The 15486-nt window shown below is 40.6% G+C and overlaps 1 protein-coding gene across 1 annotated transcript; it reads left to right on the forward strand.

Moving 5' to 3' along the window:
- Positions 1–283: 283 nt before the first annotated feature.
- On the forward strand, positions 284–15092 carry ETS2 (ETS proto-oncogene 2, transcription factor). Its single transcript, XM_051644119.1, has 10 exons — positions 284–691; positions 4080–4151; positions 7126–7246; positions 9081–9200; positions 9632–9832; positions 10640–10723; positions 11517–11759; positions 11907–12170; positions 12874–12992; positions 13953–15092. The coding sequence occupies exons 2-10, from the start codon at positions 4080–4082 to the stop codon at positions 14166–14168; spliced, it is 1440 nt and encodes a 479-aa protein (XP_051500079.1). The 5' UTR covers positions 284–691; the 3' UTR covers positions 14169–15092.
- The last annotated feature ends 394 nt before the right edge of the window (positions 15093–15486 follow it).

Genomic DNA, 15486 nt, shown 5'->3' on the forward strand with positions numbered 1-15486 from the left:
CCCACGCCCAGCAGCACCGTGCAGGGAGGAGGCGTCGGGGGGGAACGGCTCGGTTTTGCGGCAGCCCCCACAGTCCTGGCGCAGCCGGCAGCGCGGCGTCCTCCACCCTAGCGACGGCGACGGCGACATCAGCAGCAACAACCGGGTCCGCGGCGGCGAAAGGGGCCGGGCTTGCGGGGAGGCGGGACCCGCGGCCGCCACCGCCCCCCGCCCGCTGAAGAGCGCCTGCGAGGGGCAGCGGCGCGGCACAGGACAGACGGCTCGGCTCGGCTCGGCTCGGCTCGGCTCGGCTCGGCTCGGCTCGGCTCGGCTCGGCTCGGCTCGGCTCGGCTGAGCACGGACGGGCGGCAGAGGCGGCTCTGCCGGCAGCGCCCACGCACCCACCGCCGGGCACCCGCCTTCCATCCCTCCCCCCCTCCTCTTCCTCCTCCTCCTCGGGGACTCTCCGCTGCGATCCACCCGCCGCCGCTGCTGCTGCTGCTGTTGTTGTTGTTGGCCGGCTCTGCCAGATCGAGGATATTTTGGCTCCCGGAGAGGCAGCGGCGCCTCTTTTTTTTTCTTTTTTCTTTTTTTCCCTTCTTTTTTCTTTTTTTTCTCTTTTTTTTTTACTGGACTGTGTGTGGTGCCGGTGCCGCCGTCGCTGCCAGGGACGGACGCAGAGGAGCGGGCGAGCGCCGGGCTCGGGGGCCAGGTGAGGCGGGGGCGAGGAGGGGAGGGCAAAGCAAAGCAAAGCAAAGCAGGGGGGCTGCCCGGCTCCACGCACCCACCCGCTCAGCCGCCGCGGGGTCTCAGCGCTGGGCCTCCCGGGGAAGGCGGGCATCGCCCCCCGGGCCCCTTGAGCGGCCTCCCCCGGGGGCGATGGCGGGAGCCGGGGCCGGGAAGGGGGCAACAGAACCTGCGGGAGCCGGGGGAGGCGGAGGGGGCACCGCGGGGTGAAGGGGGAAGAACCCGCATCCAGAGCAGCGGTGGATCGGGGTGCCCGGGTGAGGCGGCTGCGGCCCCGGGAGGGAAGGGTTAATGAGCAGCGCGCGCTCTGGATTTGGTTAGTGCTTTAAAGGGCCTTAAAACATGTTGGGCTCTATGATCTCCCCGTCTAACTTTTATGTGGGCGAGTGTGTCATATGTGTGAAAAGTCATAGCAGCTCTCGGCTATCGCTCCCGCCAGTACTTGGGGAGCCCGGTAAGCTGCACGGGGGATCCGCGCTCCGCAGGCAGTTGGCTCTTGAGCTCTTGGTATGAAATCATTTTATCTGAAGAAATTGTGATTTGAAAGCAAAGCAACGACCAAACTCCGCTAAAAAAAACCGACCAAACAAACAAGCAAAAAAACCCCACCAATTAAACCCCCCCCAAACAAACAAACCAAGCAACCAAAAAAAAAACAAAAACAAAAAACCCACCGAACAGTGGAGATACGTTGTGGATACTGGCATAGTTTAGTTCTCCGTGTGAATGGTTCCCAGCTGAATCCAGCTGTGGACAAGCACCTGGCTGTTGCTGAAAAGAAGTTGATCAGAATTCAGGAGTATTAGTTAATAAGTGCCTGATCCTGTTGACCCTGTTCTGGTTCACCCACTCAGCTATGCGGGGGTGTTGAAGAAGGTGTCCTGCCAGTTAAACCAATTATAGCTGGCAAGTAGCAGTCATCAGCATTAGTGGGGGAGTAGGGAGTGAGGCCCAGTCACACCGAGCCCTGCTGTAGCATCTTTTCTGAACTTAAACAGCAGCCTTCTAAGTCCGGCAGAAAGCCAGCTTTAACCCTTGGTGTCATGGAAAGACTTAGTGCCTGCTCAGTTCTGCTCGTCTTGTGATAACCTCTGTAAGGGTTTTGGATCTCAGGGCTGGAAACTAGCATTGCTGATGGAAAGAAAGCTGATGTACCATGAGGAAAAGCTATAGAAATTCTTAGCAGTGTGAGAGATTTGCTTGGAAGAAGATACCTGGAGTGTTACAAAACATGCTGAAGATTTGTGTATGTTATTAGACCAGAGTTCTGATCTGCTGCTTTTCATAAGCTGTGTAAGTGCACAGGCAAGGCCACAGAACAAATGAGCAGCCTAGCATAGAGAACCAGTGACTTGGGTTAATCAGCAACACCATGTAATGAAGACTTCATATAAACCCTTTGTCTTAGGACCCTAAAAGTTTCTAAGCAAACAACAAAAAAAACCTAAAACCCAGGAAGGAGAGAATCCCAGTCATTTTAGTCAAGGGGGATGTTCCTGACAGGATTCATGTAGAAACCAGGATTGTACCTGGAAGCATCAGAAATCTTATTTATAGTCCTATCTGGGGATCAGATGTACCAAAAATATGTCTAATGTTTTCACAAATACTTTCCAACTGGTAAGGCTTACAGCTAGTTAACCCCAGATACCACAGCACATTTCAATGACAAAACAAAGGGTGTTAGAAATTGCCATATAGTTTTTAAAAGCCCTACAGAATGCAAGGATAAACAGTTGTTAAAACTGTGGCAGATTTAATGAAAAGAGTAGGATGCTTGCTGAGTGAGACTCATGCTGTGTAAAATTCTTTGCTGCTCAATAAGATGTGTAATTTAGATCAAATATTTGTACATGCTATTTGAGGTAAAAACCATCATTCAGTAGATTGCACTTTTGGGTAATAGTATTGAAGTGTAAGTTGACTATTCTTTTCATATTCAGTTGATTTATTTTATTTCAATTATAAACTCCATACATCTAATACCAATGAAGTTAAAATGGGCTTCTCAAGTTAAGGACTCCTGATTTTTAAGTGATCGACTATATGAGAGGATTAAAGGGTTCCTTGTATTTGACTGTTAGATGTTTTTATCTTCCTTTTTGCTTATGTGGACAGCTTTTGTATATGTTGTCATTTTGATAGACTGGTCTTGTCTTGTCTTGTTTAGCTCCCAATTTGCCATTTTTGGCTGAGCTTAAGATTGTGTTTTGGTTACTCTTTCTGTTAACGTGGCTAGTGAGAGAACTTGCTCATAATAAATGATCACGCTTTCATGGAAACATTATTAGTGTCCTATATGACTATTTAAATACAAATGCCCTGTTTTCAGATGGTTTCTGTAGAGCAAGAAAATTTAGCTCAATGTTGTGAAAAAGGAGAAAGAAAATTGATGAGGGACAACTTGCTGCAGTATGCATTGTTAAGGTATCATTCACTGACATCTGAATTACAGTATCATGATAAACCTGAACAATGGCCATAAAACTGGCTTTATGCCTCATATTTGTTCATAAAAGGATAGGATCACTTTTTCTCAAGTGATATATAGGAGAACAAGTTATACAGGCCTCGCAAAACCCTGTTCCTAGTAATACAGGCAACATAATGTAACTTTGACTTCAGTATCGTGAACATATTGATGGTGCTTCTGTTATCAGGTCTTTAAAAAGGGTCTTTTACTTCATAAACCCTTTTCAATTTGAACTAAAGCTTTATAAATATGCTAATTCTGTGTTTACCAAATATGCAGGATAGCATGGTTTGAAGATGCTTTGCCTTGTGAAGGAAGCAGGTTGCTATACTGGGTATTGGCTTTAACGATTATTCATAAAAGGGTGAAAGTGGTGAATGTTAGCACATGAAGGTGTATTATGGTCAGTGCCCTGTGCCTTCCCTTCCTCTGCAAGCCAAAGTCCAAAGTGAATCATAGTGTGTGATCAGGAGTATAGTAAGCAAAAATAACACCAAATTTTATATTTAAGATAATGGGAGAAACTTGGAAAATATCTCCAAGTGATAGATACCTGGTGGATAAAGGACTTCTGTAGGCTTTTCATGAGTTACTAAAAGCCCTCAAACTGGTTATCAGAAGCTAATAATCCTCATTTGCTCATATCCTAAAGCTTTAACTCCAGTGTTGACTGGGAAAAGTCTTCCAGTTAAAAAGCTATGTAAGCAAGATCAGAACTGTGCCCAGTGTGGTTCGGATCTGAGCAAAGAGAAGGAAAGCTTTCCCTGTATCTTATCCAGAGAGCTGTTCCGTAGTCTGTACTGAAGCAGTGAAAATGTATGTGTTAACATGCTTGCTTCCTCAGTAGCAATGTTTTTCATGTGACCTCTCTTATTTTCAGATGAGTGATTTTGGGATCAGAAACATGGATCAAGTAGCACCTGTGTCTAACATGTACAGAGGAATGCTCAAGGTGAGTACTCTTGAGCTGTCACCTTTTATACCCTACTGGGGCATCTCCTAGGATTTATTGTGTTATTAATGCTAGCATGGGGACTGTATAACCATGCCAAGGTGAACACAGATACTGAAGTTTTAATTACTTGCTTGTAACCTCTAATCTTCTTCTGGAGTATTCCCACTGAGTTCAGCAGAGATGTGGAAGCATAAGGTGCAAATCTTGTAGCCACTGCCCTCTTACCTAAGGAGGCTCCCACCCTTCATCCACCAAATCCTAATAATTAGAAAATAAGAGGTAGACAAGAGCTGAGCTCAAATTCTTTGGAGTTGATGGAACTTTTGCCTAAGTAAAAGTTACAGGATAGGTGGGTAGGGGTGGTCGGTATATCTTTAACTTGATGAGATTGGCAGAGCAGTGTTCTGATATGACTCTATGACTTGTTATGTCTTATTCATTCAACAGCATTGTATGAAAAAAAAAAGTAGGTTATTTACTTACTGCATACACCTAGATGAAATACAAGTCCAATACATTGTAAGAAACCAACTGTAGTTATTAAATATTTTTATCTTTAGATAGACCGTCTGTTACCTTGTTTTGAAAGGAACTTGGAAATGGAGGACAAACAAGAAGCAAGACTATAAAGACTCAGTCTTTAAGGGCTTCCCTCCTTCCCATTCGCACATGTTACATTTTAATCTCGGCAGCCATTTTTTACACAGTGTTGATTAATGTGAACTGAGAAGTTTAGGAAGACACTTTCTGCTCTCGTTAACTTTCTGGAATGTCCATGTTTTGAAGTATTTGTTAGTGAGACAGTAGTATGCTTACTTCTCTGATGTTTTATGTCCCCCCTTTGCTTTCTCTCCGCAACAACAAAATCCACAAGAGATCCCCCAACTACGTGTTCTCTAATACAGTGTTTTTTCTAGGCAGTTATTCAGTGTTCAATTGTCATATAATTAAGTCAAAATCAAGACCTATATTCTACTATTTTGAAGCTTTTTACATTTATTTTTATTTTGTTCTGCAATTATTGTTCTTACATGTTTTGAAAAGCAAAATAAAATGTTGCATAACTGATAGGGAAAGCAGAATTTATTCTACTTTTTTCCCCCTTTTACTATTTATACATCAAGAACCTCCTTAAACATTAATCTTCTCCTTTTTGAAATATGAAACTAGGACAGTATGGATTTTACTCATTCGCATGCCACAGCATTTTTTCCAGTGACTCAGGATAAGGGTCAGCTATTTACACAAAAGCCAGGAGTTTCCAGATTGTGTTGAAAGAACTTGCCCTTTCTTTTAGTTACTAGTGATGAGTCAGTGCTTTTTTCTAGTAATATATGAAGAATCTTTTACTAGCAGATTTGGCAATTGTTATTAACTTGTTTCATTTGGGTGTGAGCCTTTCCAAGGGTTTGCTTTGATTTTCTTCCTCTAGTACCTGAAACAACTGTACACAATTTTTCTCAGCGGAGATTTCTGAATCCAATTAACTCCTAGAGGCATGATATTGTTCATATTATCAGACTTTTCTTCTGTTGAATGTATGCTTCCATAATGTATGTACTAGGACACATTGCAGTTTCTTATCAAATACAACTGAAAAATTATGATTCCTAGTTTTTTCTGCTCAAGTTAATGTAATTTGGGGAGACTGGGGAGGGGAATGACATGCAACACATAAAAGGCACTTGATGCAAAAAGACCCCAAGCTACTTAAAGCTTTGTGGTGACATAAAAAGGAAAAGTAGGCGGTGTGAGGAAACATTAATACCTATTTGCTATTCCAGAAACATAGTTCAGGTTGCTTTTGCATTGTACAAGAATATACTGCCCTGAAAAATCTATGCCTTGCCCTTAGCTAAATCCTCTACCTTGGTATAAGCTGGCATATCAGTGGATGCCTAAAATAAATAAGCATTGGCAAGTTGTCTTTGTCTCTAGCTTCCTGAACTGCACTAGCTGTTGTGATTGTGCTGCAGCTCTCCAGAGCTGTTTTATCCTCAGGTGCTTATCCCAGTGGCAACTTTTATCCATCCATGCCTCTAGGTATTACAGATACTGTTTCCTTATGACTAACAGACAAGTTGCATAAGTTGTTTTTAAAGTTATTTCCTCTGCTGTTAGCATTTTCTTTGCTCCCCAAAGACTAATGGGGCTTGGGGGATGTAGTAAAAGGAATATGTATTTCTAATGTGCAAATTAATACAAGTCAAGTTTGAAAGAAGTTAGGTTTTCAAAGTCTAACAATATCTATTATATGTTTCCAGTACAACAGTAGAATCTTCTTTAGGAGGAAGGATTTATTAGTCCTTTCTATCCCTTTCTGCATAGTGAAACTAGGAGTGTTTCACTGAACATCTGAACACTGGAAAGACAGCAAAATGTAGTGGGTGGCAAATTTCAAATATAAAAGTCACAGCAAAGGAGTAACATCTTTTCTCAAGTCCTGTGAAGCTGGCTGTATAGCATCAAGTGACGTGGTTCAGATTAAATTTTTCCTCTGAAAAAAAAAATAAAAGCTGCATAAATCTACTGTAGGTCTTTCACTGGCAGTTGTTTTCCCATAATTTACAATTCCTGCCTCCACCATTAAATACTCACCCAATGGATAGTCAGTTTAAAGGGTTAAGGGAATAGGGATTTCTTTAAAATAAACCTGGAAATAAACATATATACACACACATGTTCTCTGTTGTTAAAAGCCTCAATTACAGGAAAACTTAAGAATATCCTTACTTGGCTTTAGTGTTACATGCAGAACATGCCACCTACTTAGCACTGTGGTCTGAATGTTAGTTGTCTTGTATTCATGTTTGTATTTCAAAGGCACAGGTTAGGTGATTCAGGATAGTGGTTGTGCATGATCTCTAAATCTAGGAAGTTAACCCAGCAACTTCCTAGCAATGCTGCTCACAGTGCTCTAGCAAAACGCTCACATTGATTTCTTTTTTGTATTTGTTCTGTTGCTTTACAGCGTCAACCAGCATTTGACACCTTTGATAGCTCAAATTCTCTCTTTGCTGGATATTTTTTCTCACTAAATGAAGATCAAACACTTCAAGAAGTGCCAACAGGATTTGATTCTACATCTTATGGTAACTCTTCACTTTGTTCCTTAGTCCAGTTAGAAAGAAATATACTCTTACAAGTGCAACATGGATTTCCCTGAAAAGAAGTTTTTTAGTACACAAACTATTAGTCCATACTTAATTTTTATCCATGTGAGTTGCTCTGCTGATAGTTCCTATTCTCTGTACTGGAAAGGAATAGGAAATGGAATTCAGTAGCCTAATAAACCGACAGTCCCTGGAAGAAGATTTAGTAGGTATTAAAGCAAAGCTAAGGAAGACTAAATATTTTCTTATTAGAAAGTTAAATTACTAGGTGTATTTAAATTTACATTTTAATTATGGTTGAGAGGTTACAGGTTATTCTGCAAGCTCTTTTCTTGACCCTCTGGTGCTAAATCCCAGAACACAAAATCTTTGTTCCCTTTCTCTCTCAGTCCCCTGTCCCCAGGTTTGTTTTACTCCTTACCTTAAAACCAGGGCTGGGGATGTTTATAGATCCTTTTGTGTGTGTGTATGTAGGACAGTACCTACTAAAAGTTCTCTACACATCCTTGCCTAAAATTTTTGGCAAAACAGGGAGTTTTGTCCCAAATGCAGATATTTTGCCAGAAGCTGCCTTTATAGCTCTCCTTATGGGAGAGAGAAAAGGCCTCAAACTTCTGAAAACCACCAGTCTATTATTCCAATGTGATTCTAATCATTCACTCTCTCCGGTCAGCAAAGCAAGTCCTAGCAGATACTGAGGATGGGTGTGGTGAGAACAGAAGTTCGGCACGGGCTGGTAGTGAGCTCTACTTGCTGTGTCAGGTAGAGCCTGTAGATAATCTAGGAAAACAAGAAGAGCTGCAGAGCTTCATGAACTATCCTGAAGTCTGCCAAGTTTAGCACCTTTATATGCCCTGCCACCGTTATATGCCTCTAAGGTAGCAGAGTTCCTTCAAATCCAACTGGTGTGTGAGTTTCCAGAGGCCACAAATGTTCAGGGGGTTGAGTTACCCTCAGATTACCCCTAGCTTAATTGCACTGATCACGAAGAAAATATCAGTAAATCTGAAACGCCTGGGCAGTGTGCCCAGGCACTTTCCTTAACTTAGTTCTTCTTTCAGAGTAAAATGAGGCATCTTCTGATGAAAATTGCCCAGTAAGAATGGCTGAGTGGCAGCCAAATTTGTCATGTAAATGGAATCTATTTACAAATTTAAAAACCAATGAGGCAGGTTAGGGATTTATACTGGCATAGGATGATGTTGACTTTGGATTTTGTTGCATTATCTAGGCACTGGATACTAGCTTGTTCCCAGTCACACTTGCTTGTTTCAGGTGATAGAATAATCTATTGCACGGTGTATTTGGGTGATTGAGAGATGCATGGAAGGTCTGAAATACAGCTAATTGAAAAAGTGTTCAATAGTGCAAGCGGTTTCTTCACAATCTCACTATCAGTTAATTATCTCTCAAAATAAATGAAGACTGTCTGGAGATACAAGGGACTCTAAGATCAAACTATAAGTGACAAAATAGGAATCGTCAGTCTTATATTTCTTTGACTGTTACTCTTAAAACAAAATGTAACAAAGGCACTTTATGTAGGAGGATCTAGATCATGGAAGCTGCAAACCTTTAATTTAGTCTGATGCAATTTTATCAAACCAGTAGCACAGATTTTTGTGTTGTTATAGTAAGGGAAAGACAATATATCAGAGAACAGATCTATAGTTCTTGTTTCTGTTTTTAAAATACTTAGGTTCTAGCATCCCTTTCTTACTTTTCAAATAGACCAGCAAAAAGCTGTCACTCCTTTCACTGGCCTAAAAGTTAATGTATCTTCTTTTCCCCTCCACCCTTTTCTTTCTTGTAGAGTCGAACAACTGTGAATTGCCTCTGTTAACCCCGTGCAGTAAGGCTGTGATGAGTCAGGCCTTGAAAGATACTTTCAGTGGTTTCACAAAGGAACAGTGTCGGCTGGGTATCCCAAATAGTAAGTGTTTTCTATTTATAAGCTCTTTTTTTAATGCTAAGGAGGACGCTGAATAGCGGCCCTTTCAAAAGAAAGAGAATGATGTCAGTAGGAAATACAAGAACGGATCCTATGTGAATCTGGCACGGCTTGGCTTGGAAAGACCAGACTTGCTGGTATTAAAAATGGGTGCATGGAGAGCTCATGCTTTGGCAGCATAAGAGAGAACCAAGTAAGCTGAGGACATCTCTGCTTACAAGTGAAAGCAAACAAAAAATAGGGTGCTGGGTTTAGGTTTTCTTCTTTCTTTAAACTCAAGATTTAGTTCTGAATGAGTTCAGAATTAATTTAGCAACTTGTGTTAAGACATTCTTTCATTCACTGCCTTCTAATAAAGATTTGACAAGAAGTTAGGGATTATCTCTGAATGCTGGATACTTTTTGTCTTTCAGATCCCTGGCTGTGGACTGAACAGCAAGTTTGCCAGTGGCTTTCATGGGCTACCAATGAGTTCAGCTTGGCAAATGTGAACTTCCACCAGTTTTTAATGAGTGGCCAAGACTTATGTAACTTGGGCAAGGAGCGTTTCCTGGATTTGGCACCCGACTACGTGGGTGATATTCTGTGGGAACACCTGGAACAGATGATAAAAGGTAGTTACAAAGCCAGGAAGAGCTTTTAAGGCTCTCCTAGCAGCAACAGAAATGAGACTCTTTCAACACTTGCTTCACTGCAAAAGGCTTTTATTACATATGAAAACTTAAAATTAAATTTAAAACTTGGTTAATAAAAGCATCATCAGAACTATTAATACATCCTTTAAATGCACAGCACAGATGCAGAGATTTGCAGAACTCATCCTGTATTCAGGCCAAATGCTTATTGCAGTCAGTTTTATTTGGAATAATCATTTAAATAAATGAGATTAGAATAAGGTTACTCTAATGCACTATTTAAAAACTTAACCAAGAGTTGGACAAAATTTATTCACTCCTTATCACAAGTTTTCAGTTTGATTCCTTTAATGTAGTGTTTTGAGGTAATTCAGGGAATGTAAAGAAGTCAAAGACATCTTTGCGTGTCTTAGGAGAACACTGGTGGTATAGCTAAAACCCTATATTCAGTGGCCTGTGAGTTCTGTTGGGTTTGGAGTGTAAAATTCAGTAGTTGCATACACTGAGAACTTGGACCTTAAAATGCACTGCAGTTATTGTTTCTAAGTTTTGTGTTAAAATTCAATTGGTATTATGGTTTTCAAGCCTATTGCAAGTTAGTTGGGTTTGCTGGTGTTTTGTTGTTTTGGTTTGTGGTTTTTTTTCAAGGGAGAGAGTGCACTGCAGTGTGTTAGTAAAAATTATATGATTGTTGACTCTAAAATACTTGAGAGTCAGAAGTGTTTTGTGGTATATGGGTCAGATCTTTAAAACTGTAAAACCAATTTTTTTATCTCCTCTCCCTAGACAGCCAAGAGAAAACGCAGGATCAGTATGTGGAGAACTCTCATCTTACCTCAGTTCCTCACTGGGTCAATAATAACTCATTAAGTAAGTATTTTAAAATTTTTGACATTTTACATCTCTTACGTCTATTCTAAGAATGTCATGGATCCCAGTTAAAAAAACAACAACTAAAATAAGGCACCAGAAGAGCTGCTGTGCTCGAGGAGAACACGACTTCAATTGTCACAGCCTTCTTTCTTAGAATTGTTTAATTGTCATCTAATTCATATAGAAAATCTTTTGAAGAGCAAAGGCTTTGAGAAAATCAAATTTCCTCTTGGTATGCCCAAGCTTACATTAGTGGGAGCAGAATGACGACTCCCACCTCTAGCAAACAGTAAAAAACTAGCCTCGCTGGGGAGCAGCAGGAGTTATGTTCAGGCCCTTTTGAGTGCTGTGGAAGCTTAATAGAGATTTTGAAAGTGTATAGGATGCAATGCTGGCTTTCTCAGATTGGTTGATTAGTGGTGTATTTCATTCTCCCACAGTCGATCTCCAGCACAACCTTATTACATCATTTAGAGATGAGGGCCTTATTCAAAACCTTTTTCTGTAGCCCTGCAGTTTCATTGAAGAACAAACAATAAGCATGTTTGTGGTTGGCAAGTTCTAGAGGGAAAGCTACAGCATCTGATTCAGAGCCCATTAGATGGGGATCTTCTCACTGACTTCAGTTGCCTTTCCAGTAGGTCTGTTGCATCTATCACTCCTTCTTAGTTAGATTTTCATAGGAAAATTTACTTTTTGATGACACAGCTGTAGTAAGGTGCTGGAGGTGTATGAGTTTAAGAGACTGCAGAGAAGAACATCTAATTAATTATTTTATTTCTTTCTTCAGCTGTTAACATAGATCAGAACTCCTATGGTATGCAAATGCCTGGATACCCTAAAGCTCTTGGTTATCCCAAACCCAGTCTTCTTCCTGATGTCTGTCAGACTTCCACAGGACCAAATCTCCTCAGTCCCGAGCAAGAGTTCTCATTGTTCCCTAAAACCCAAGCAGATGCCGTTGGTGTGAATTACTGTGCAGTAAATCAAGATTTCCCAAGAAACAATCTGAACTTGCTGATAGATAATTCTGGTGAGTCATTATTTGCATGATAACTATGGGTCCAAGGCCGTATTCTGTATGTCTTTTCCTCCTTTGTGTAATTTGAATTTACAGGCTAGACTAAGAAATGCCAACATTTCTCTCAATTTTTTTTGTTTGTTTGTTTGTTTTATGAAGGTAAGCTTAGAGAACATGAATCTAGTGACAGTGGTGCAGAAAGTTACGAAAGCTCAGATTCGATGCTGCAGTCCTGGAACAGCCAGTCGTCATTAGTGGATTTACAGCGTGTGCCATCCTATGAGAGCTTTGAAGATGACTGTAGCCAGTCCTTGTGTCTGAGCAAGCCTACAATGTCTTTCAAAGACTATATTCAAGAACGAAGTGATCCTGTAGAGCAAGGGAAACCAGTTATACCGGCAGCAATTCTAGCTGGCTTTACTGGTAAGTACTGAAACAAAATGGTCACTCCTCTTCTTGTGTAACATTAATATTCTCTATAAATATATACCACAGTGATAAAGCTGTATAGTTGTAAGGTACGCCTCACAACTTAGAGACCAATACTGATTAAGAGTTTCAATTTTAAATGTTACTAAAGGAAGTCAATAGAACTATCCATCTAAAGCAAGATCAGGCAGGTACATCAGGACATGTAAAAATCAAATGCGCTTTTTGATCTTTTTAAAAAGGAGGGAAACTTGGACAAAATCTTCCACACTTGAGAGTTTCCACAGGTGTTGTCTTGCCTGTTAAGACCTTCTTCCTGTAGTCCTTGCTGAAATCAGTTTTTCCTCTAGAATGTTTGCTAAGCCAGGAATTGCAGGACAGACACGAGGGCTTGAAATGCAGCTGATGGGAGGTGGGAGTGGAGCGCTTAGGAGCCCATATGAAAGGAAGACATTGCTCATGTCAGCTGTGTTTCCATGAGAAAGTTTATTTGTTTTCATTTTAATGTGTTTATAAGCTGATTCATGTTATAGAAAAAGATCCTAAGTTTCTTTCTGATATTAAAAAAAAAAAAGTAAATCAGTGTAATTAAAAGTCTTACCCTGTGATATGAGTATAGTCACTTCTATTGTTTGTGGTAAGAGCTTGCAGTATAAGTATTAATTATGGTTTTTCCACATCCCCCCTCTCTTAACAGGCAGTGGACCTATACAGCTATGGCAATTCCTTCTGGAGTTACTGACTGACAAGTCCTGTCAGTCATTCATTAGTTGGACTGGGGATGGATGGGAATTTAAACTTGCTGACCCAGATGAGGTATGTAGCTACCTGTGATGAACAAAAAGATTTAGGGTCTAATCTGCCATCTGTGGACCTAGTCTTGACTATAAAGCATTTACAAGATCAGACACTTACTGAAATCTCTTCATCTGCAAATGCTTTACTATACTGTCAGGATTGCTGTGGGATGTTCCAGCCTCCCTCCTCCCACCCCAGGATACCAGCATTTGCTTGTAATTAGGAGAACACGTTGTATAGCTTGAAGCTTAAAGGTAGTGTACAAAGTTAGTACTCTTGATTGAGGGTGTAATACTGTAATTAGTTTACTGAATGTAGTTGAATCAACAATATCTGGGATTGCACAAAGGCATGAGGAAAATGCATTCCATGTATCACTGTTCTTTTAGATACACAGCAAATACAGTTGTGCTGCTTTTAAAATATTTTGTGAACTTACAGCTTTATTCATTAAAACTAAATAGATTGGATTTTCATTTTCTGATACTGTTACTGTAGGAAAGTTATAGTGTTAAGAGACAGGTTATGAAGTCTGCTGAAGCCTTTGTTAAAAAAACAAAAATGGGGGTCTGGAATCATTGTCTCCAGGGAACTTTAACTTCCATGTAAAGAGCTATCCCCTACTGCTCAATAGCAACTGAACACTTATATGGTGTATTCTTGATAGAGGAGACTATATTTCCCATAAACTCAATCTCCTTAAGCACATTTTGGCACATCCACTCCAAACAGGTATCCTTTTCACTCATGTTTGCTATCAGACACTTTCTCGTGAAGCTGCTGCCAGTAATTGTCTTAGAGCATGTTCAGCTGAAGGGTCAGTCACTAACTCTTCTCTTACCTGAGTTTGGGACATCCAAAGCAAATACAATGCTCTGAGTGAGAAAGGGTTGTAATAACTGCATTTATGAGCCACCAGCTAGAAGAACATGACTTGAATAAACTCTTTACATTTTGCTTTCTTTTTTGGACTGACAGGTGGCACGGAGGTGGGGAAGGAGGAAAAACAAGCCAAAAATGAACTATGAGAAGCTCAGCCGAGGCCTACGCTACTATTACGACAAGAACATCATCCACAAGACTTCAGGGAAACGCTACGTGTATCGCTTTGTGTGCGACCTGCAGAACCTGCTGGGCTACACGGCGGAGGAGCTGCACGCGATGCTGGGGGTGCAGCCCGACACAGAGGACTGAGCCTGAGGATGTGATGCTGCAGGGGTGAAGATCACGTGTTGGGACTGCGTCTGGGAACCGTCTGCAGTCAGTTCTTCTGGCTGTTCAAATGGGTGCAACTGTTGAGAAATAAGGACCTTAACTGATTTTGTAACCAGAGAGAGCTGGAAGGAAGTGGCCTTATTTCATCAGTGGCTTCGGGTGTTGCCATGTCAGGCACTTGAGCAGCATGGAAGTCAGCACCAACCCTAGCTCTGTCACAAAGACATGGAAATGCTCTTGGATTAAGCATTTTGACTACCTGTACTGCCATATAAAGCGTTGTGGCTACTTATACTGCCGTATAACAATGGGTTGGCTTTAAAACCAAAGGTTGGATGAGAAACCAGTGATGCAGCAGAAGTATTGCTCAGATATTTTTAAATACCATTGTCCTTGCTTACATCTTATATCATGCAATTTATTAAACAAACAAACAAACAAAAAACAAAAAAACCAACAAACTAATTTATTTAAAATGAGCAGTAAGGAGAATTGATATTAGTTTTGTTCTAAAGCATGTTTTATTATTTTTACTACTACTCCAGAAATGTGCTGCATAGGTACACAAACAATCTGTGTCCAAAACCAGATGTAGCAACCGTTAACAATAAAAAAACAAAAAGACCCTTTTAAGGAAGGGAAAGAAAATCAAACCATTTCAATATTCGATTTGTATATATTCTGTGATTCTTTTTGAAACTCTGTAATGTTCCTATTTAACAGATACTGTATAGTGTAAATTAAACTAATTGTATGTGTGTTTTTAAATAGGATGAATGTAAATTTATCAATTATTTTCATGTTTGTCTAGGATATACAGCCTTCTGCAAATATTTAATTGGCCTGAGAGACAACATATATACCCAGTATGCATGCATATGGTATGCCTGTGATATGAAATTTGGGGGGGGGGGGGGGGCGGGGGGAGGGCTGGCTCAGTATTTTGCCAAGACTGAAAAGACTGAAGCTGGCAATTCTTTATGCATTTTGGCATTTTTACAAGAAACTAGTGTCATATTCTGGGATGTAAAAGGACTGTTTGTGGTTTCTTCTGTAACTGAAAATGAGAATATTAATATGGGTAAAATTACCTTTTTTTCCCTTTATAAATGGCATATGTTTTTCAACTTCTATGCATGCCCTTTTAAACAAATTTATATACAAGCCTTATTTTTTCAGTTGACTTGTCTCTTTTTTCTGCGGTTTATCCTGTACGATTAAAATATGAATTCTATTTTTGGAAATAACTGTGACTCCTTTTCAACGATCAGGAGGATTTATGTAGCAGCTATTTTTA

The sequence above is a fragment of the Apus apus genome, chromosome 1 (assembly GCF_020740795.1).
Source record: "Apus apus isolate bApuApu2 chromosome 1, bApuApu2.pri.cur, whole genome shotgun sequence".
Taxonomy (NCBI): Eukaryota; Metazoa; Chordata; class Aves; order Apodiformes; family Apodidae; genus Apus; species Apus apus.

Bases quoted from the DNA above. Each gene is read 5' to 3' on its own strand.
- ETS2 (XM_051644119.1), top strand. From the start codon at position 4,080: ATGAGTGATTTTGGGATCAGAAACATGGATCAAGTAGCACCTGTGTCT. The intron at 10,724-11,516 runs GTAAGTATTTTA...TTCTTTCTTCAG, and splicing joins GGTCAATAATAACTCATTAA to CTGTTAACATAGATCAGAAC. The intron at 12,171-12,873 runs GTAAGTACTGAA...CTCTCTTAACAG, and splicing joins AATTCTAGCTGGCTTTACTG to GCAGTGGACCTATACAGCTA.